At 38.6% G+C, this 19708-nt stretch overlaps 5 protein-coding genes across 7 annotated transcripts; all 5 read left to right on the forward strand.

The window, feature by feature from the left end:
* The first annotated feature begins 342 nt into the window (after positions 1-342).
* On the forward strand, positions 343-2895 carry LOC147227707 (leucine-rich repeat neuronal protein 4). Its single transcript, XM_086158165.1, has 2 exons — positions 343-482; positions 1811-2895. The coding sequence occupies exon 2, from the start codon at positions 1812-1814 to the stop codon at positions 2577-2579; it is 768 nt and encodes a 255-aa protein (XP_086014291.1). The 5' UTR covers positions 343-482; position 1811; the 3' UTR covers positions 2580-2895.
* Positions 2896-3510: 615 nt separating this feature from the next.
* tstd1 (thiosulfate sulfurtransferase like domain containing 1) lies at positions 3511-5066 on the forward strand. The gene is made up of 4 exons (XM_086158167.1): positions 3511-3712; positions 4230-4358; positions 4562-4724; positions 4911-5066. The coding sequence occupies exons 1-4, from the start codon at positions 3652-3654 to the stop codon at positions 4963-4965; spliced, it is 408 nt and encodes a 135-aa protein (XP_086014293.1). The 5' UTR covers positions 3511-3651; the 3' UTR covers positions 4966-5066.
* A 785-nt stretch (positions 5067-5851) lies between these two features.
* On the forward strand, positions 5852-9028 carry LOC147227709 (uncharacterized). 3 transcript variants are annotated; one of them, XR_015107036.1, is made up of 6 exons: positions 5852-6054; positions 7046-7099; positions 7441-7556; positions 7773-7856; positions 8167-8238; positions 8918-9028. XR_015107036.1 is itself a non-coding variant. In XM_086158628.1 (5 exons), exons 1-5 carry the CDS (start codon positions 5934-5936, stop codon positions 8182-8184), a joined length of 393 nt encoding a protein of 130 aa, XP_086014754.1. In that variant the 5' UTR covers positions 5852-5933; the 3' UTR covers positions 8185-8556. The 3 variants fall into 3 exon arrangements, 1 of the variants encoding a protein (XP_086014754.1); XR_015107035.1 differs by having other exon boundaries at positions 7773-8238; positions 8918-8990; XM_086158628.1 differs by lacking the exon at positions 8918-9028 and having other exon boundaries at positions 8167-8556.
* top6bl (TOP6B like initiator of meiotic double strand breaks) lies at positions 8925-11101 on the forward strand. The gene is made up of 4 exons (XM_086157691.1): positions 8925-9038; positions 9192-9315; positions 10457-10615; positions 10713-11101. The coding sequence occupies exons 1-4, from the start codon at positions 8925-8927 to the stop codon at positions 10847-10849; spliced, it is 534 nt and encodes a 177-aa protein (XP_086013817.1). The 3' UTR covers positions 10850-11101.
* Positions 10800-19705, forward strand: pola2 (polymerase (DNA directed), alpha 2). The gene is made up of 19 exons (XM_086158626.1): positions 10800-10834; positions 12724-12828; positions 13276-13400; positions 13560-13648; positions 13772-13829; positions 14445-14554; positions 14869-15068; positions 15285-15373; positions 15550-15702; positions 16364-16426; positions 16560-16611; positions 16763-16881; positions 17011-17049; positions 17231-17304; positions 17474-17582; positions 17683-17789; positions 17876-17932; positions 18027-18153; positions 19207-19705. Exons 2-19 carry the CDS (start codon positions 12744-12746, stop codon positions 19354-19356), a joined length of 1806 nt encoding a protein of 601 aa, XP_086014752.1. The 5' UTR covers positions 10800-10834; positions 12724-12743; the 3' UTR covers positions 19357-19705.
* The last annotated feature ends 3 nt before the right edge of the window (positions 19706-19708 follow it).

Genomic DNA, 19708 nt, shown 5'->3' on the forward strand with positions numbered 1-19708 from the left:
CTTTTGGATAAGTCATCACAAACACAACATTGCATAAACACATACTGCAACAAGTACAAGCCTGCCTCATGCTGAGACTAACCGCATCAATATGCTGGGCAGCACATGGTGACTGCCCCCTCTCCTCGTCATGCTTTCAGGCACAATCTTCAAGAAAAGGAAAAGCCTTGCAGAAAGAGAGAGAGAGAGAGAGAGAGAGAGAGAGAGAGAAAGAGAGAGAGAGAGAGAGAGAGCAAGAGAGAAAGAGCAACATGAAGTGAAAAAAGACAGAGCAGGGAGTGGGACAGAGAGAAGTGGGGGTTGAGGCTCTGAGAGGAGAAAAACAGGGGATGTTGAGGAGGAGGAGGAGGAGGAGAGGCAGGGCAAAAGCTCAAAACGGTGAGAGCTGAAAGCATAGTGACTAAAAGCTGAGTGCCGACAGCGTGCAACAATCAAGAATAAGAAGAAAAAAAACACTTCAAGTACTTCTCATCACTACGCAGGTATGGTCCACGTTTTCCTGAACTTTCTTTCCAAGTTTTTGCTCCGTCATTTAGCACTTTAATATGTGCCTCAAGGAAAAGGGAATTTTTGGTGTGTTTTTTTTTTTTTAAGAATCAAGTCATCTGTTTCGAATGAACACATGAGCATGGGGCTAGAACCAACTAAAAAATCCATTTGCATTTCAGCTCTGTTTGAGTTCCCACACAAACCAGTGGGCTCAAAGCCAACAGAAAATGGATGTACAGATGGAGGTCACACAAATAGTTAAATATTTCCTTTCATTATACGACAGTTATTTATCTAAGGCAATTTGCGGCATACAACCCGGAACATTGCATGTATTTGATCTTCCACCAATCCATCCACCAACCATAAACAAAACAGGATCATCAAACTTTAATTTCAGTTTCCCTTTAAAGCTTTTTCCTTGGTCTGTGAAGGAGGAGAAATTTTAATAGAAAAATATTTCATAACTTGCCAATGTGGATCAATCTGTATTTTACATCTATGTATTGATATTTTATTCATATTGATTTTATTCTTGATAGCAATTCATAATTGGTTACGTTTGATTGCTTTAAACACAGGGTGTTCTTTATGCGGTATCTCAAGGCAAGTTAATTCATGGCAAAGTTGACCATGAATAAAGGAGAAAGATACTGTCACTGACTTTAACTGACTTTATTGAAAACAGAAATGCGACCTTAGCTGAATTCTCTAAAAAGTAGAGTGTTAAAATTGTAAACTCAAAGAGATGATCTAGAATAATCCTGAGCCTGTTATGATTGTAACTGTAATACTTGAGGGGCATTGGGTAATTTACTTGTTACCGTTATCTGTTCGATGGAAATATGGTGATGAAAGGATGGAATTTCAGGGTTTTTGAAAAACTTACTATGGGCATTTATTCCTTTTAAGGCCTTTTTCAGATAATGGAGTTGTATATCAAGTTTTTATGAATATGATATGAAACAGCAGTGTGTTGTCATCAAAATAATAGGAGTTAAATTACAGAACAAAGTGAAGATGCAAACTTTAAGTTGCAATGTAAGATAAATTCTCTTTTCGTTCCTATATAGTCCTTTTAGAGATGCCCAAAGCTGCTTCACAAGAACAGTTAGTCTTTCAGACCACCCAAGAGCATGCCTTAAATGACGGTAACATTAAAATAAAACCCTGCAAGGAATTTTGACTGGGTGAATTTGATTTGTTTGTTTGATTACAGACTCAGATAGTGTGCTTTGTTTTTGGCTGGTGACTCATTTGTATCTATGTTCCTTTTGGAACTACAAATAATTTTATCCATGCTTATCATGTCCTTGCGCAGAATGATGTCCGACGGCAAGATCCCAACTCTGTTTCTTCTTTCTGTGATGGTTTCATCCCAACTCCACCTCTTCGCCAATGCATCCACTGATTCAACTCCTGCCAGTTTTCCTCCAACCAAATTCATAACTAGCTTCGACATCGAGGACTTTGAGGATGAACTTGAGCAACCTGAAGTAATTTCAACCATGAGAACTACAGTACTTCACAGAAATATACACCCTTGCAAGTACAATCCCTGCTTGGAGAATCAGCTTCCCTGTGCCCAAATATCAGCGGAGACAGGGTGCCTCTGTCCTGGATTTAGTGGAGCTGATCAGCGTCCTCATGCCCCATTTGTAAAAACCCTTATGCCTATGAGTGAGGGGGCTGACAAAGGGAAAGTAACAGTCCACTGGTGCGCTCCATCATCTGTTGTGTCACAGTACAGGGTGGAGGTTGAAGGAAGAGAAAATGATAACCTTGAGTTTGGGGCTGGTTTGCGGTATGGTTTGGTGGGAACTTTGGAGGCTGGGACCAAAGTGTGTGTGCAAGCAGTCAACAAAGCAGGACACAGCGAGCTCTCAGAGTTCTCCTGTAAGCGGTATGAACTTCCTGAATCTTCTAACCATAACATATTGTCCGGAGTCATCGGGGGGGGAATCGCCCTCCTTCTGCTCATTGTCATAACAGCTGTGATCATCTGGAGGCATCAATTGTACAAAAAGGCAAAAAGAGACAATAGCAATGGGCTTGGGAACCCCTCTTACAGCACGGAGGAAGCCTTGTGATCCTGACCTGTTTAGGACTTTTACACCGTCACCGTCCTCCCTTACGAGACCCCCTTGAGACAGGACAGGGGTTGTGAATCATGGCAACAATGTTTGCTGTCCTGTCTCAAAGATTGTATAAACATATAGAAAAAGGCTGCAGGAGTGTAATTGAATAACATCTACATAGAGTTCAATGTGTGTGTGTTTTTTTGTGGTAGAGTTGCAGGGTTATTTGCTGGCCAATTAACCTCTTGTGTGTTTTAGAGTGCCACTGACGATTGTTTAGGAGGAAGTCTGATAATATTGGAATAAAGTAAAAGATATTTTAATAAAACCTGCTGGATGTCTTGGTTGATTTATTTCTAAGACAAAGTTTCTTGGGAGACCAGAGATGGATTTTGATCATATGGTCATATTAATGAACTGAAAAAGTATGGTCTCTGGTCTCACTATCAGAAATAATCATCAAACTATTCAGAAAGCTCTTTCTGTAATGTGGAGCTAATTTCACCTTATCTGTGTAGTTCCATTTAGGCATGTCCACTCTATTAGGAAACAGGCATTTATCAACTACATTTACTGAAGAGCTTAGTCTGTCGAACAAATCTTCACATATAAAACAAACCACTGGTTTATAAAACAAACAATGCATTTCTAAATCACCTACCTCACCAAAAAATGTGAACTAAAGTATTGTTTATAACCCTTCAAAAGATCAGTTGTGCAATATATGTTGCACCATCAACTCACTTCTTGTGAACTGATAGATAATTTAGACTCGGTTGCTTTGAATTCGATTGAGGTGAGAAACTTCAATATATATTTTTTTTTGTTCTTTGTTTTTTTAGTTAAATTAACTTGAACGTGAATAACCCATCACGTGATGGAATGAACTTTGACCTGTCTACGTCATACATGTCGCTAGGCGGCAGTGTGGTTATGATAGCGGTGTCCCCGGACAATCTTGATCTTGCGGCCGTCCTCAGCCGGCGTCTCTTCCGGCTTAACCGGTTGCTTGTGACAGGAGGATTGGAGGCAGGGCAGGAGAAAGCCTCAGCAGAGCGATTGGAGGAAGGAATCGGGTGAAACTATGTGGCACTTGAGACGTGCCATTCGCCCATTCATCTTATCGAGCAGGATGGCGTCCTCAGGTAAGGCTCTTTTCAAAACTTCGCTTTCATTAACCTTGGGGTTACGACAGAGCAACGTTTGTTTACCTGTGCCACCGCTCTAAAATCGTGCTTAATCGCGGTTATTTGTACGATAACTGTTGTATACATGTAAAAAACACGTCACTAACCTGCAGACTAAATAAACTCAGATCCAGGGTGACTCAGCAAGATGAAGGTACAGGTGAGACTATATCTTGGAGCCAGACCTTGGAGAATTCAGTTTCGCAATGTGCTGGCAGATGAATGAGTCGATAGCTTTACAGGGCAGTTAAAAAACAGTGCATTTTTTAGCTCTTACTGTGCTATAAACATGACATAGGCTGGTTGAAACAATGCCTGGCATGTTAGAACTACAAATAAAATACAGTTTAACACAACACAATTATAATCATCATGCAAACCAATTTTACAAACAATGTCTAAACATCACATATTATGTCTTTTTAACAAATGTATGCTGTCATTTATTGGGAGCGCATTTCCTCTCTCTTGACAGTCACTGAAGAGATCTCGTATGAGGATTTGAAGGCCCTCCTGGAAAAGAGCCACAATCTGATTCTCGTTGATGTGAGGACTCAAGAAGAGGTGGACAAAGGGCGTATTCCCGGATCTGTTCACATCCCAGGCAATCTTATCCCTTTTAATTTCATTTTGAATATTTGTCAAACATCTTTCTCAGACTAATGTCTTTCTGTCGTGATACTTTTTTCTTCATCGTTTCCCATTGTTACTTTCATATGTGAATAAGTATAGTTCATCTTTTGCTAGAGAGTTTTTATGTCCATCTGCAATTGTTTTGTGTCTGAAACATTTTCTTTAATCATGCAGTTGATACAGTTGAGGCTGCGTTTGCAATGGAGCCAGACAAATTCAAGGCCAAGTATGGAGTAGCTAAGCCACCAATGGAAACCTCAGAGCTTGTGTTTCATTGCCAGATTGGAAAGCGAGGGAAACTGGCCACAGACAAGGCCCAAAAACAAGGATACTTGAAGTAAGTTAATGCAATGCTCAAACACCCCAGGTTATTTACTTTTGAGTTGTTTTTTGACAAATTAATGTACATAGAAAGACCACAGATCTGATATATTGACTGCTCATAGGCTGTCTGCGTATTTCGCCCTTGCTTTCTGTGTAGTTTTCATGTATTGCTTATTCTGTGGCTCTGTTTGTGTTTCAGTGCTCGTAACTACACTGGTGGATTCAAGGAGTGGTCTGAGAAAGAGGGGAAGTGATTTTAGCTTTTTGCCCATCAAAGGCTACAATAATGTTCTGACTTTGTTATAGGTCCCATGAGAGAGTGTAATTTTTCACAAAAAATAAAAATGTTTTTTCCTAACTGCGACGATTGTCATCATGTATTAGACTCAGTTATGGCAGTAAAAAATGTTGCAAAGACATATACATATACAAAGACCTAATTCAAGGTTAGTAATCTAATAACAGTCACACAAGTCGTTAACATAAAAAGCCCTTGGAAACTAAAAAATTGGTTGCTACAAGTTCTCCATTGTTTTGATACTTGGTGGTGGTAAAACCCTGAATAAGTACCACAGCTACAAATAGCCAGTAAAATAAGAATGTATTTACTTAAAGTTATTTTTAAACATAATTTAAGCAGAGGGAATCCACCTTGGAAAGCTACATAATAAAAGCACCATGCTTGGTTAGTTTTCTGCTTGTAATTTAACAAAATCTTCAAATATTTTATCTTTAATAGGATTTTTTCAAACTTGATAACTTGATAATGACTCATTATCGTTTGATAATAGAAATGGATATCTACATATGGCAGTGCTCAAGTTTGTACGAGAGGGTCTTTGTTTTCTAGCTATTTTTTCGATAGATTTTTAATTTGTTTGAAAAGTATCACATAATTTCTCATGGCGTTTCAAATATGAGTGTTACAATTGTAATCTGCATCCCTTCGCATCTGCTGGACGGGAGACTTGAGACGTAATTTGTGTCCTCTAAACACCGACAATGGTTGAAGATATACAACGGGTTTGTTATTTTAACTCGACTCGAACATCAAATAATTGAAGATCTACTATTATTCGTATTTTTTGTCCTTCTGATAACTTTAAATTATTTAAAATAATCAGCAGGAAAATTGAAGTACTACCGAAAGTGTGAAGCTGCTAGCATAATGTAACATAGCATGCTAAGCTAGGTGTACAATTTGCTATCACGACCACAGGCGATGAGGCTCATCATGCTCCGGGTGAAGCAGAGAGAAAAGCCTGCTTCAAATGCTACAGGGGGTCTTTTGGTGCTTTTGTGGAATGAGACTGTTGCTTCTGCTCAGAAAGTTAACTGTGCTGGTAAGTTTTAAGTACATCACCATGTGAGTGATGAGTTGGTTAAAATGCCTCAAAGCCAAGTTTGTCACCGAGCTGAACTAATAACGGTGCAAATGTCTCAGTCTGGGACTATCAAAGATAGTGCTACAGGGATAAAGAAAGTAAGGCTTATAATTGTGTGATTTGGATCTTTGTAAACTTATAGCAAGTATTTTTAAAATGGACAATATGGATAAAGCAATGTTTCAGTACACTTCTACGAAGGGCTAGAAAAAGAATTCCAACACACTGGCGTCTTCATTTGGGACTGATTCAGTTCGGCAATTTAGCTGAATGAGAAAATACTGAAACGCCTCTCTCATCTTCCCAGATCTCAATGTGTGAAATAAGCGTCTTGTTCAAACATTATTTAATTTTGATGATTATGGAGGATAGAAGAGCAGCAAAAACACATTAAGAAACATGAAGTGGTTGTAATATCTGTACTGAAATCGAATGCTCAGCTGTGAAAATTAAGCATATTTGGTTGGATGTCTTCAAATATTTGACTAATCCTTGCAACTAGATTGGTAGATTTGTCTCATAATGTGTATATCCAAATATACTGTATATTTACTGTAATCTTCATCTCTGATACATTTCATAGAGTTAGGAATTAATTTAACTTGATATTCTTTTGAAAAGTAACAAGATAATCAGTGCTGTCATTATTATGGAGAATAGCTAACATTTGGATATAAAATCAAAATCACATGGTGAAAACAATTCACTCTCTGAATCTGCTTTGTTCAATGAGTAACCTTTTGGACACATTTTAGCCTGAACATGATTACACTGTTTGGATTTGTAACCCCTTCCTTACATTGTGAACACACATAAAATCCATACTCGACTCTCAAACAGCTGTTGGAATCCATTTTCTAGACAGGCTCAAGTGAAGCAATGTGGGGTCAGGGTATTTAACACAAAGTCATGTTTTTTTTGTCATGTTTCTTTCCCACATGTGCTGCAGCTGCAGCTGCGGGGCCTTGGTGCAGAGGGATTACAATGGAAGCGCCCCGTTGTGGTATATACTTACTTTGCGCTCTAGACTTTTTATGCAACATAACCACAGACAGCATTAACCCTATATAATCTCTGGCTTCAAAAAAAAAATCTTAATTTCTTCGAAGTTCCATCAGTTTTTTCGCTATGTTTATTTCTGCATTCTTCATTTTCTTCCAAATTTCCGAAAAAAAATCTACTTTTTAGTCTGTTCATCATCACACATTGTTGATTTCCAGAGAACACCTCGCTCATTTCCAAGACTGCCATCTTGTTTTCATTTGGACATTTACCAAAACACAGAACAAAATCAGGACTCCAAACTAAATATGTGCTGTAATTTTATTCAATATGTTCACCTAGAAATCACAGATATAATGGAGCACATGTTTCCTGGTCGGTGTCCTGAGCCAGACCCTGAGGACCTGTGTGATTTTGCAGATGTGCATGGTTCCCTGAAGTTATTGATGTCCTTTCAGGTATCAAAAATCAGTGACTGATCATCTCTATAAAATCCGTTTTTTTATTACATTAAAGTCAGCAGATTTGGGGGTTATTTAACTTGACTGGGAAATCGTTACCCAAATTAACATATATGCACTGCACACTTTCTGTTGTATATTCTGCCTTTTCCCATAAGAACAGAAGATTTTAAATCTGTCTGTGAAATATTCTTTGTATTTTCTACTGAGCAGATGACAGATACAAGAATTTTTGCTCCAGAGTGCCAAGCTCGTCTTAAGTCTTTCCTACACACCTTCAGTCTTGCCAATGCAGGGGTAGGGTCTGTTTTTGTTGGACACACATCCATTTTGTTTATCAAAATCAAGACATAGCTATTATTCCGCCATCTATTTTACAGATTGTTGTAGTTCTGAAATTCAAATTCAATCAGCAAACCATCCAGCAAGAATTTAGGTATGGTTCCATATTATACAGCTAAGCTTACATATGCCCTCTCCAGGAAGTGTACTCTTGACATCTGAAAATGTATTGTTCAGTGTGTCTTTTAGTCACATTGTAACATTAAAAATCAGGCATTATGTGCATTCATATATACTCTGTGATAACATGTTCTTATTTTTGCAGAGTGAAGATAAAAAGTAAAGTTGTACTGGCAGACAAGTCACTGATGATGTTAGATGTCACCTGTAATGCAGAGTTAGTATAGTCTTTGTGGTTTTGTTTCAATCATTATTGTTTTCATTTCTGCAAAGCGATTACAGACCCCATAAGGCACTTAACTTGGTTTCCCTTGGCCTTGAAATAAGACGCCTAAATTGGTATTACAATGTTTTGAAACTGCTTCAATCTGATTTATACTGATTTTTAAAATTATGGTTTTGTTGTTCACATTTTTTTTATTTACCAAATACGTACCTTACTATATCAAGAAGACTCTCCTCATAGATTGAATTTATATTAGCTGTCATAGCAAGAATCTAACTTTCTTTAATGACTTAATTGGTTTACGACACAGGAGTGTGGGAGTTGTTTTGTCTTTATTGTAAAGTATGTATGGAACATGTTAATATCTGTCATGCCTTGAGTTGTAGAACCCTTGGTCACCCAAGCTGATTGTTTTATCTACAAAACTATTGGAATGGCATAACGTTGAGGTTTTGGTCCAAAACTAAACCCAGATGAGGGAACACCTTAGCATTCAGCATGCTAAGAAACCATAGGTTGCATTTAGAAATAATTCCTGAAGGATGTCTCTACTACTGCCAGATCTCTAAAAGAGTCATCTATTTGAAAACAAGTATAAATTGTCAGTGTAATGCATGCAATACATTGTCTTGCTTGGTGAGTAAATGAGTGTCCTCTCTTCTGTACAAAGTCGTAAAATGTCTGTGAGGAAGGGAAAGTGGTGTGGAGGAGGCCACCCAGTGCTTGGAACCAGGCTGCCTCTCAGAATCCCCACTGCAGCCATGGATCAGGGCCTAAGTGGGCAGCTGACTGTCCAGTTTGTCTTACTGCTCACCCCCTGTATGCTTCAATACCCCAATCAAGAAACAAACCTCACTCGCATACAGATATCCTTTGCTAATGGTGTCGGGTAAGATGGGTGCAGAAAATACACAAGAAAACTGATTTCCCTAACATGTGGCCAGGTGCTGGTATATGGACCCAGTAATGTTCCAGTCACAGGCACCTCCAGCTTCCTCCAGAACCTGCCTGCTTACGTGGACTCCCAAGATGGTGGGCTGGAGGGCCTTCACTGGTCCTCTTTCAGAGGTAAACAGGATGAACTGTGCGTTTTTAATTTGAAGCTCCAGTTATGCGGTTGGACTGCTTAAGTGTTCACACATGTGATTTCCTGAAACACCCTTTATTTGTGTTTTTTCCACAATAATGCTTGAATTACATCAGGCTAATCTTTACCACCTGTGATGAGCTGGACAGCCCAACCCCAAAGCTGCTTGTAAAAGCTTAATGGATCAGAAAAAATCCATTACACTGAACGGGGAAAAACAAAAAAGCACATAAAATGTGAAAAAAAGACCTTAATGAAATGCATGTGGTTTATTTTTTACCACAAAAGTCTGCTCTACGGATTGCTGTGATTTACTAGAGTATTGTTGTTTATGTGGAAAAGAGGTAAAGAAACGGATGGAGTAAAGTGTCAGGAGTACTATGTGATAGAAGACTTAGCCAGAATGAAAGGAAAGTCAGTGGGACACCAGCGATGTATGGTTTAGAAGCAATGACAATAATGAGAAAGACAGAAGGCAGTGCTTGGAGGTTGCAGAGATAAAGATGGTTCTCTTTGGGAGTGACGATGATGGATAGGATCAGGAATGAGTCCATCAGAGGGACAGCACAGGTTAGATGTTTCGGAGAGAAGGTCAGAGGAGGAATAGTGAATGCAAATCTTTTTCTCTTCATAAATCTTTCATAATATGATTCTGTTCACCTGTGACTGCAATTATCATTTAATTGCTTCTTTTTGTTAATGTCATATAGGCTTTCACCAAGGATTTTTTTTTTTTATTTTTATTTTAACTCATACCTGTTAAGGGACACTGCAGTCATGCTTAGCTTGTTTATGGGTCTTAGTTGCATCATGAAGAATTGGCTGGATAAACTTGCTTAGATGTTTATAGTTTCTCTTTGGATAACCAAAACAGTTATTCCTAAATTGTAAGCTAATACATTCCTGTATTTGAATAGACCATTAGCAGTGTGTTTGACTTGTTGTGAGGGACTAATGTTAATGTACCATGAAATCTTAGAAGTCACTTCATTTTAAGTGAATATATCAAGACAATTGACCTCCAGCTAGCATGAATCTGCGAAAGTGAAAGTTGTCAGTGATGATCCTGTTTTCTCTATATTCCAGTTACATTTTAAGTTTCTCAAAAATCTTCCTCTGTAGGTCTTTTGGACCGTGGTGGCTTTGTACACATGCTTGAACAGGAAAAATGCAAAGAGTCAACAGGAAAATCTGATATTCTCCCCTCGCAGCAGAATCTCAAGATCTTTCTTTTCTTAAAGCACAAAGACCCTTTTGCATCACAACTCTTTGATACTATGGGTGAGTGACAGACAATGTATGTACTTCATAAGCCCTACATCTGAATACGTGTTTTAAGTTACATCTTCAGTCCCAACTAGCACGTCTACGTTTTTAGCTTCCGAGACAATGATAGAGCACCACCTGGAGGATACTCTAAACTACAACAGACAAGCGGTCACAAAGGCACTCCAGGCTGAGTTGAGGAAAGTATTGGAAGAACAAAATCGTAGAAACCAGGTAAGAAATTTCTGAGATCAGCGCACTGTCAAGAGCAGAAAATGATCTAGTGTGTGTTTGTTCCTCACATATTGTAGAGTAAGTGTGTCTGAATGTTAATGTCACATGTTAGGACCAAAGGAAACTACATTCAGCATTTGAAGTTGTCCTCACCTCAGTTGTTAATATTGTCAGCAGCAGCAGCAATATGGACTTCAGAAATACTTGCCTGGATAGCATGAAGGTATACAATGCACAGCAACATAATTATAGCAGAGGGAAAAATACGAGAATATACTCCAGCCTTAAAGGAAGCACATGAGACGTGAACCTGCTTTTCAGGTGTGTGACACTCATGAACTCTCAACTGCTGTTGGTGAGTCACTGAGAAGGGTGTCCTTGTTAAGATTTGCTCCCAGGGGCAGGTGCTTTTCTGCTCAGGTGATTGTTCAATGCTGTTATTTATTAACTAAATTACTTTGATTCTAGTATGGAATGTAAACATTTTGCAAACATTAACGAAAGTTATTTCATTACTCTGATAGATGGAAGAAGATCCCAAAACTGAGGCAGCCATCGCTACTGAAATTTGATTATTTCTGCCCTTAAATGGTGTTGAAGGGGCTGATATTCAATTTGAATTGCGTTCTAGTATACAGTCCTATGATTATATCAATAAATGTATTCTAATAAAATTAACATACCTACAAATCCTTGCATTTTATTGGTGTCATACATAGAGTAGTACTTAAAAGTTTGTGTGAAACAAGCCAAGTTAGAAAGCCAGACTGATTGAACAAAAGCATTCGACTGGCCATTTAACAATCAAGTCATTTTACAGAGCTTTTAGAATTAAGTGTGGACAACATTACATTCATTAAATAAAACAAGTGTGGTGCTTGTAAAGAAGAGCAAAGAAAAGTCAATGCATTATTGAGGTTTCATATTGTAGATTTGTCCATGTTGGCAAACTCTGTGCTCAGTCTGCATGATTGTAGACTTCCCTCTCTCCAGCCTCTGCGTTCAGCTCTTCTGGTGGAATCCCAAGGCCTCCCCAGGCCAGCCAAGAGGCATAGTTGTGATACCAAGTGTAATACTTAGTGACACACTAATTCATATCACAACATGAGCCTGATCTTTGAATTCTAAGCAGACAAACATTTTGACTAGCAGCTGACTTATGACAGATCAGTTTTATTTGTAAAACAATTTTGTGAGTTACACACCAAGCTGCACTCAAATGTTTTATCTGAGCTGCCAACGCGGTTCATATGTATAATAATGTTCACACTATCAGTATTATCAAAACATCTAGATGCACAAGACAACAAAGTAGAAATTTCAACGTACAGGGAAACACATTTTTATGCTGTACATGTGACAATGTTTTGAATTGAATTTCAAAAAAGCAACACCAGGTTGATTTTATCTCAGATGTATTCTCGAATTTGATATCTAAAAATGAAAAGCACTTTATGAAATATAAGCAGAAAATATGTGGATTTTAGGGATGCAAAATACAATGAATGAATCTTGTGACTCTTTTAACTAATACAGTGGGTTTTTTTTTTTTTGGTTTTTTTTTTTTGAGTATTTCTGAAAAGTATAAAGGCCCGACGTGATGTCTGTGCTCCGGAACAGGAGGCGGCGCGATTGAGCTGCGCGCATTGAGACACAAAAAAACAAGGAGACGGAAGGAAGAGGAAGACCGTCAACTTAGTTTCGCGGCAAAATGAAGTGAAGTGCCGATAAAGCGTTCGTGTTTATGTCAAGCTCCTGTTGCCTATAGTTTTAATGATTTAAACTTACTCAGAAGGTTTTTGGGCTGTTGCTGCTACGGCGAGGGACGAAGGCTAATGCTAGCCAAAAGTGTGACCTTAACGTTAGCTAACTTCGCCTCTTTCACTTAGAAATAGAAAAATAGATAAACATGTCACAGACAATAGCGGAGAGCTTGAAGTCGGAGCTGCAGCTGTTCGACATAAACTGTGAAGATGACATCGTTCTGGACAAGAGTGAGTCAAATGGTTCTTCGTCTTGAAAATATAGTTAGTCGAATGTTAGCCGCATCGCCAAGAACACGAACACTAAAACAAACCCCTGTCAATCGACTGCTCCGTCCGCAAAATGTAGCTGCTGCAGCAGAAAAGTGTTGTTTTTTTTTTTTAGGCATCATTCCGGGTAATCGACAGAAAGTAAAAATTGCAAAACATTTCTTGTCCCCCCCTTTAATACCCTTAGGACGTTTGTTTGTATTTTAGGCTCCTAACCGCTCAGGTTTGCTGAACGGACACATGACCACGACAGGCATAATTACTGAGAAATAAAATGACTTGTATTACCTAAATTAGAAAGATACAAGTAAAGATCTACATAATTATAAGGCTATATGCAATTTATTTAAGTGATAATCACTTGTAATATAATGTTTCAGTGTGTGCTGTATCTTGTTTGCTCCTCAGTGGTCGAACTGTGTATGTGTAGCAGAATACAGTCAGATACGATGGTCCTGGAGTGGGTGGCCTACAGCACAACAAAAAAAGGATTAAAACTCTCAAGTGACACCTTGGATCAATTTGAGCATGAGGTGATAAGAACACTATGGTCACTGAATGTATATTTTTGAATCAATAGTGATTACAGTTGTTACTTTTATTTTTGTTGCACTGTCTGAATGTTTTTTCTGCTTTTTTTATCTCTCTGAGATATGTGTGTATTAATATGTTGTGTCCTATATTATTACCAGGTTTTAAACAAGAAGAGTAAAGCCAAACAAAGCCTCAAAAGAGATCCAAGCCATAATATGGCATGTGATATTTACTCTTTAAAAGACTTGTATCCTCCATGATGAATTTTCAGAAACACCATAACCATCAGTCATCAGCTCACAGATTCTCCCTGTAGTGTAATTGTGAGGCTGAAATGCCATTGTATCATTGTCCTTGACATATTGTTCAGAATAAAAGCAGAAGAAGAGGAAGAGAACCTGCTGGACTCCTATTCCACGCCTGCCAAGGTAAATCGTCTCATGAATGTCAGCCTTTAGCCTTTAACGGGTTAACTTTTGTCCTATCCACAACAAAACTGATAAAATTACTATAGATTAGCATTCAAATTCGGAGTACGTTGGTTTTATTTTTGATATTTATCATGTTAATGCTAAGTAAAATGTAGAAGCAAAGAAATCTGAAAGCAGTGCTCAGGGCTCGTGGGCTATAATCATTTAATCAGTTTGGTCAAAATTGGGATGATATTTGGGATCCACACATAAAAAGCTTATTCAAGTCAATCTTTCCTGTTAAGCAAAGTCTGTTTTATGTCATTCGTCAGAAATTAGAGCACCATTCAGAAACTGAAATAAACAGTAACTGTAAATGGAAAAGAATGCCTTTAATTGTTCAACAATTGGGAAGTCTTGTTCTTTTTTGGTCTCCCTAGTTAGTTGGTGAAACCGAATAAGATTATGGAGGACGTTGATTTGCTGTGGCAATCCATGAAGGGAACAGCCGAAAAGGGAAAGAATAATAAAATAAAACCGATAAACAATAAGTTTTAATGGTATCAACGCTGGTCCTCTTTGTCATTGATCTGAATTGAGTTTAAATTCTGCATGTGTCTTGTGTTTTTGCAGGGCTCCCAGAAACGAGCACTGTCCACACCAGAAAACCCTAATTCAAAGAGGGGTGTAGCGCTTTTGTCGAGTCCAGGCCTGCTGCTGTCGCCTGCCACCTTCTCTCCCAGGTAACAAGCACTTCCCGGCTACAGCAAGAAAGCTATTGCAAAATAACTATACTTTTACATGCACACTTCTAGATTATTCTGTATTCACTTTCTTTAATAGTATCATAATCTCACAATAAGCTGATCTGGGTTTGGTCCAGAGGAGCACAGAAAGTGGTTGAGGATGCAAAGCAAACTACCTGACTGAATATTATACATGTATGCCATTTCAAACTTGATTTTAATAAGTTTTTCTGTGGTTAGAAAATAAACTCTTTTTTTAAATGGACAGTTGTTTCCTTACACTTCAGAATTCTCCTGAAATATTGTTGCAGTTCAACTCCCTCACAGAAATACACCCAGCGTGGAGGAAAGGGAGAGGTTGTGGTCTCATTTGGGACTGTACAGGGAACTCGCTGGTCAAGCAGGAAGGCTTCTGGGGCAGGAGTCCAGCTGGAGCTGCTGGAAGGACCAGACGAAACCCTAGACTGCAGCTACAAGTACATGTTCCAGAGGCTGCGAGATGTTCGAGATGGTGAGAGTAACATAGAGCAAATTCACTGTGTGTGTGTATGTGTGGGTGGGTGGGGGGTATATAGATAGATAGACATAATATTATGTTTCCATGGACTATTTGGTAGTCGTTGAGAGGGAAAGAAAAACAATAGGATGTCCCATAAGCAGCAATGCCTTATGACATTTTTTTGTACAGTCCAGACTTAGCTATGGTTCCTTATTTCATTTTCTTCAGTGTTGACAGAGAAGATTGAGGATCTCGGAGAGGCACTTCGTTCTCGCTTCAACATTGAAGAGTTCTCTCCTGTCTCCCTGCCAGCTCAGGTGGAGTACAATGGCTATTTTCCTGGAAATGAGAATAAGGGGCAATTGTGAAGTCTAATCTTGCCAGATTTTAATAAAGATGTATTTTTTTCTAAATTGAAAAGCATCTTTTGAAATTACAAGTATGTTTGCGCTTGCCTTTTAAATTGATTGACTCCACTTTGCGCTCTCTGCAGGACAGTATAACCGTTTTGGGACAGGTGTGCTGTGACAGTAATGGGAAATTGAATCCCCAATCGGTCATATTGGAAGCAGGACCAGAACAAGGTGGTCAGCAAGTACCTGTGGACCTATCAGAGGTCAAAGAGTATTCCTTATTTCCTGGTCAGGTGAGCCCAAAAATATAAGGGAAGCTACAGACCATGTATTGGAACTCTTTTTTAACTGTGCACGTTGCCCTTTTAGTGTGAAAGTACAGCAGACTCTGTGACCTAATTTGTAAAACTGTAGACCTTTGACTGTTAAATTGTATAATTACTTTGAACAGACTAAGTGGTGGTTTCTCCTTTGCCTGTGCACTGAAGTGTGTGTAGCAGGTTATAGCACCACCAAAAGTAACAGAGCATGCCAAGGACCTGGACTGGAGAATCAGCCAGTGTCTGACCGAGAACTCTGACATGTCCCTTATCCTTAGTGGCTTTCTTTTTTCTAAGGATTAATCATTGGTGTAATTGGGATAATCTATGAAAGAAATGAGAGAAAAGTAGAAAAGGTGGCATTTCCAAACTTTGAATCACTTGGTGTAAAGTCAAAGCATTCTATACCTAATAACAAAAGACAAGTTTTAGTTTGTTGAAACTCAAACTCAGATCATTTTGTTAATTTTTCAGCTTGCAGTAGGAATTTCTAACTGCACAGTTGAATACAAAATAGCATTAAATCAGTATTTGTAACCACTTAAAATATATGTACTTGCTGTAAACAGACTTCTTGGTTCACTTCTCTGGCTTTGTGCTTTGATATAAATCCTTATCTGTTCTCTTTCCTTAGGTGGTGGTGATGGAAGGGATGAACACAACAGGAGGGAAACTAATGGCTTCTAAAGTCTATGAGGTTAGCTGCAATGGCGCTATTAAAGAGAACACAGATTTACTGAATGTTCCAAAGCCCAGTTAGGATGCTTTAAGTGATCTGGTTGTTTAAAGTGTAAGCAGTATGTACGAATGTTAATAGTCTTGTCTCACAGGGAGTCCCTCTTCCATTTTACTCATCTGAAGTGAAAATGGAAATGGATGAAGGTAAGGAATGATACAGGTGGATTTCTTATGGTCCATACATTTACTGAATAATCAAAAAAAATGATTCCAAAGCCTGAAAACATCCAAGTGTCATGCTCTAATGTGTCTCAGTAGTACTTTACCGTTGTACCTCATCTTGTGGCTTTTCCAGAGCCAGCTAGTGTACTAGTGGCCTGTGGACCGTACACCCCTTCTGAGAGCCTGACCTTTGACCCACTCCTGGATCTAATCAATGTCATTGTCAGGGATACCCCTGATGTCTGTCTTCTGGTATGTTCCTCTTTGCAATGACCTGTTCATATCATCTAAGGACTAGCTGTCAATTTTTCAGACAATGAATAAGACACATGCCATTGTAACATTTAGGCATATTGAAAGACTGTCTTTTCTCTTCACCAGCTGGGCCCATTTGTTGACTCTAAGCATGAACAAATTGAGGTATGTTAGATATGCCTAGGGTGTATCCTTATCTTTGGGTCAATTTGATTTTTGGGATTCAATTTCAATTTGAAAACTAAATTACAAAAAAAAACCTGAAGTATATCCATCTGTTGTTGTCTAAAAATACATGTCAAATTGGATTATCGTCAATGCATTTGCTTTTTTGTTTTTCCAATAGAAAGGCCAGGTGACTGAGACTTTTGAAGCTATTTTCTCAAGATGCATTCAAAGTATCGTGGATGGGACCAAAGCGTATGTTTCCGATCTTGCATATATCCCCCAAAATCTTTATTAAGTTGTAGTTTCATGGGGTTTGAACAAACTTGCTGAGTTATTCAAAACACACTGCAAAATTGAGAGGAGGATGTATTACTGTGCTTACAGTAGCATAGCATCACATTTCATTCATTCCTTCACCCAGTGTTGGCTGTCGCCTGGTGTTTGTGCCCTCCCAAAGAGACATCCATCATCAATTCATCTATCCTCAGCCTCCTTTCACCCTGCCAAATCTCAGCAAGGACCAAGCCCAGGTCAGACAAGCAACCTTGATGTTACAATGTGAAACTGAATTTGTTTTGCTGTCCTAAAATCACAGGATAAAATCATGGTATGCCTTATTTTGAATTGCAGCGTGTGACCCTGGTGCCTGATCCCTGCACCTTACTGATTGACGGTGTGACTTTTGGCGTGACATCCACGGACATCTTACTCCACATGGGTGCCGAAGAAATCAGCTGGTGAGAAAATCTGAGTGTGTTAATAAAGAATCCGTCGATAGTTATGGCACATTCAGAAACTTAGGTGATTCTGACTTGTGTTGCAGTGGCAGTAAATCAGACCGCTTCTCTCGCATAATAAAACACATGCTGACCCAGAGGAGGTAGGAAGAAACAAGGCTTTGGAGAAAACACGTTTTGTATTTTCACAACATCAATGATCAATGATCTGTTGTTTGTCATTGCTTCTACTTTCAGTTACTACCCACTGTTTCCACCTGCTGAGGAGGTGAACATGGACTATGAGAAGTTCCAGATCTTTGGTCAGATGGCAGTTACCCCAGATGTTCTCTTAATTCCTTCAGAGATGCGATACTTTGTTAAGGTAAGGAACATTTATTTAATAGGAATTTCATCACAGAAAAGGATTACATTTTAGATCTTTTATTGTAGTGCAAACAAGGTGCTCCCTAACAATGTACAATTGTTTAGGCCAGGGTTGTCAAACTGATTTTGGTCCGGGGGCCACATACAGCCTAATTTGATGTCAAGAGGGCTGGACCAGTAAAATCAGAGTCATTTTTCATCATGGCAAGTCTCAATAGTGGCACTGAAACTTGCTGCATCCACACCAAGCATACCCATTTCTTATTAACCTCAATGAACAAATAAGAAGTGGTCCATTTTTCTTGGAAACCCTTGCACTCGGTGTCCACTTTTCCCTTTTTTGACAACATCTTGCTGATTAGGGTGTCAGGGCCATTGGAAAAGCAGGTACATTTCTAACAGTCAGTGAAAATGCTATTTACAGACGGAAGCTGCATTGCTTCCATCTGCTGTAAGTTCCAATTCACATGTTGTGCCATCTTGCTAACATTTACTGAAACAGTGCACCCTTGGCACACACTATAGGAACAGCATTTTTATTTTAAAAAATGTAGTTCATGATTTTTATGTATTTTTTTTCAAATTGTGGATTAATTCCATGGGTTGAATTTGACTCCCTGGTAAGTCTGACACCCTTGGTTTAGGCTGTTTAATTGAAAATGTTCTGCGAAACTTCAGAAAACATGGATTACTTAACTCAGCATCAGCATGTTTTCTGGTACTTTTTAAATATGAACCTGACAATTCAGTGCAATTTATTGGCTTGAGCACTGCATTGAGATCATTGTCATTCAGGGCAATGAACTAGATGACAAATTAGCGGAATGACTGACAGTTACATCCATTTTAAGTGAAATAAAATAGAAATAAGTGATGAATTTTCTGTCAACTTATTTATACACTGTGATATGCTCTTTTCATGAAAGTGTAGGAATCAGTTGTGTGTACAGCTGCTGGGTGTTCTGGTTTGCTCATGTACAATTCTGCTATAAGTTGTTTGTTTTGTTTTTTTCATTTCTGTAACTTAATGCTGTTCATCACTCGCCAACAGGATGTGAGTGACTGTGTTTGTGTCAACCCTGGACGTTTGACTAAAGGCCAGGTGGGCGGGACCTACAGCAGGATGCTCATCCAGCAGAGCGCTTCATCTGGCGACAAGAGAATTAGTCCCTGTTTGGCTGCTCAGGTAGTGAAGATCTAGCAGGACTGACAGCCTGACATTCTGTTCTTGTCTGGGATTACTTTTTTAATCTTTTCGTACTGCACTTGTCCTGGTTAAAGCAGCTTTATTTAAATAACAAACAGGTAGAATGATGTGAGTTTTGGGATGATAATGTCTTACAATTAAACATTTGTCATAATGCAGCAATAATTGAAATATTCAGTCTTCATCATTTTTCTTGTATTCAATAATATATCCTACAATATACAATTTTTCAGTGTAACATATATAAAAACACTTTCTCCAATTTAAATTGAAAAATGTTGTTTTTTTTTCTTTAAAAAAAAATATAGTTGTTTTTTTTTTTTATAAAGTTTTTAGTCCCTGAGTC

This window comes from Fistularia commersonii, chromosome 13 (assembly GCF_037954325.1).
Source record: "Fistularia commersonii isolate RoL2024-O1a breed Wild chromosome 13, RoL_Fcom_v1.0, whole genome shotgun sequence".
Classification (NCBI taxonomy): domain Eukaryota; kingdom Metazoa; phylum Chordata; class Actinopteri; order Syngnathiformes; family Fistulariidae; genus Fistularia; species Fistularia commersonii.

What these genes read in the sequence shown, in the direction of transcription:
- LOC147227707 (XM_086158165.1), top strand. Translation starts at nt 1,812, where the DNA reads ATGATGTCCGACGGCAAGATCCCAACTCTGTTTCTTCTTTCTGTGATG.
- tstd1 (XM_086158167.1), top strand. Translation starts at nt 3,652, where the DNA reads ATGTGGCACTTGAGACGTGCCATTCGCCCATTCATCTTATCGAGCAGG. An exon ending in GAGCAGGATGGCGTCCTCAG is followed by an intron (nt 3,713 to 4,229) that starts GTAAGGCTCTTT and finishes CTCTCTTGACAG; the next exon opens with TCACTGAAGAGATCTCGTAT. An exon ending in CAAAAACAAGGATACTTGAA is followed by an intron (nt 4,725 to 4,910) that starts GTAAGTTAATGC and finishes TTTGTGTTTCAG; the next exon opens with TGCTCGTAACTACACTGGTG.
- pola2 (XM_086158626.1), top strand. Translation starts at nt 12,744, where the DNA reads ATGTCACAGACAATAGCGGAGAGCTTGAAGTCGGAGCTGCAGCTGTTC. An exon ending in GAAAATGGAAATGGATGAAG is followed by an intron (nt 16,612 to 16,762) that starts GTAAGGAATGAT and finishes TGGCTTTTCCAG; the next exon opens with AGCCAGCTAGTGTACTAGTG. An exon ending in GGTGCCGAAGAAATCAGCTG is followed by an intron (nt 17,790 to 17,875) that starts GTGAGAAAATCT and finishes CTTGTGTTGCAG; the next exon opens with TGGCAGTAAATCAGACCGCT.
- LOC147227709 (XM_086158628.1), top strand. Translation starts at nt 5,934, where the DNA reads ATGAGGCTCATCATGCTCCGGGTGAAGCAGAGAGAAAAGCCTGCTTCA. An exon ending in TCAGAAAGTTAACTGTGCTG is followed by an intron (nt 6,055 to 7,045) that starts GTAAGTTTTAAG and finishes CATGTGCTGCAG; the next exon opens with CTGCAGCTGCGGGGCCTTGG. An exon ending in AATGGAAGCGCCCCGTTGTG is followed by an intron (nt 7,100 to 7,440) that starts GTATATACTTAC and finishes ATGTTCACCTAG; the next exon opens with AAATCACAGATATAATGGAG.
- top6bl (XM_086157691.1), top strand. Translation starts at nt 8,925, where the DNA reads ATGTCTGTGAGGAAGGGAAAGTGGTGTGGAGGAGGCCACCCAGTGCTT. An exon ending in GCCTAAGTGGGCAGCTGACT is followed by an intron (nt 9,039 to 9,191) that starts GTCCAGTTTGTC and finishes ACATGTGGCCAG; the next exon opens with GTGCTGGTATATGGACCCAG. An exon ending in TCACTGGTCCTCTTTCAGAG is followed by an intron (nt 9,316 to 10,456) that starts GTAAACAGGATG and finishes CTTCCTCTGTAG; the next exon opens with GTCTTTTGGACCGTGGTGGC.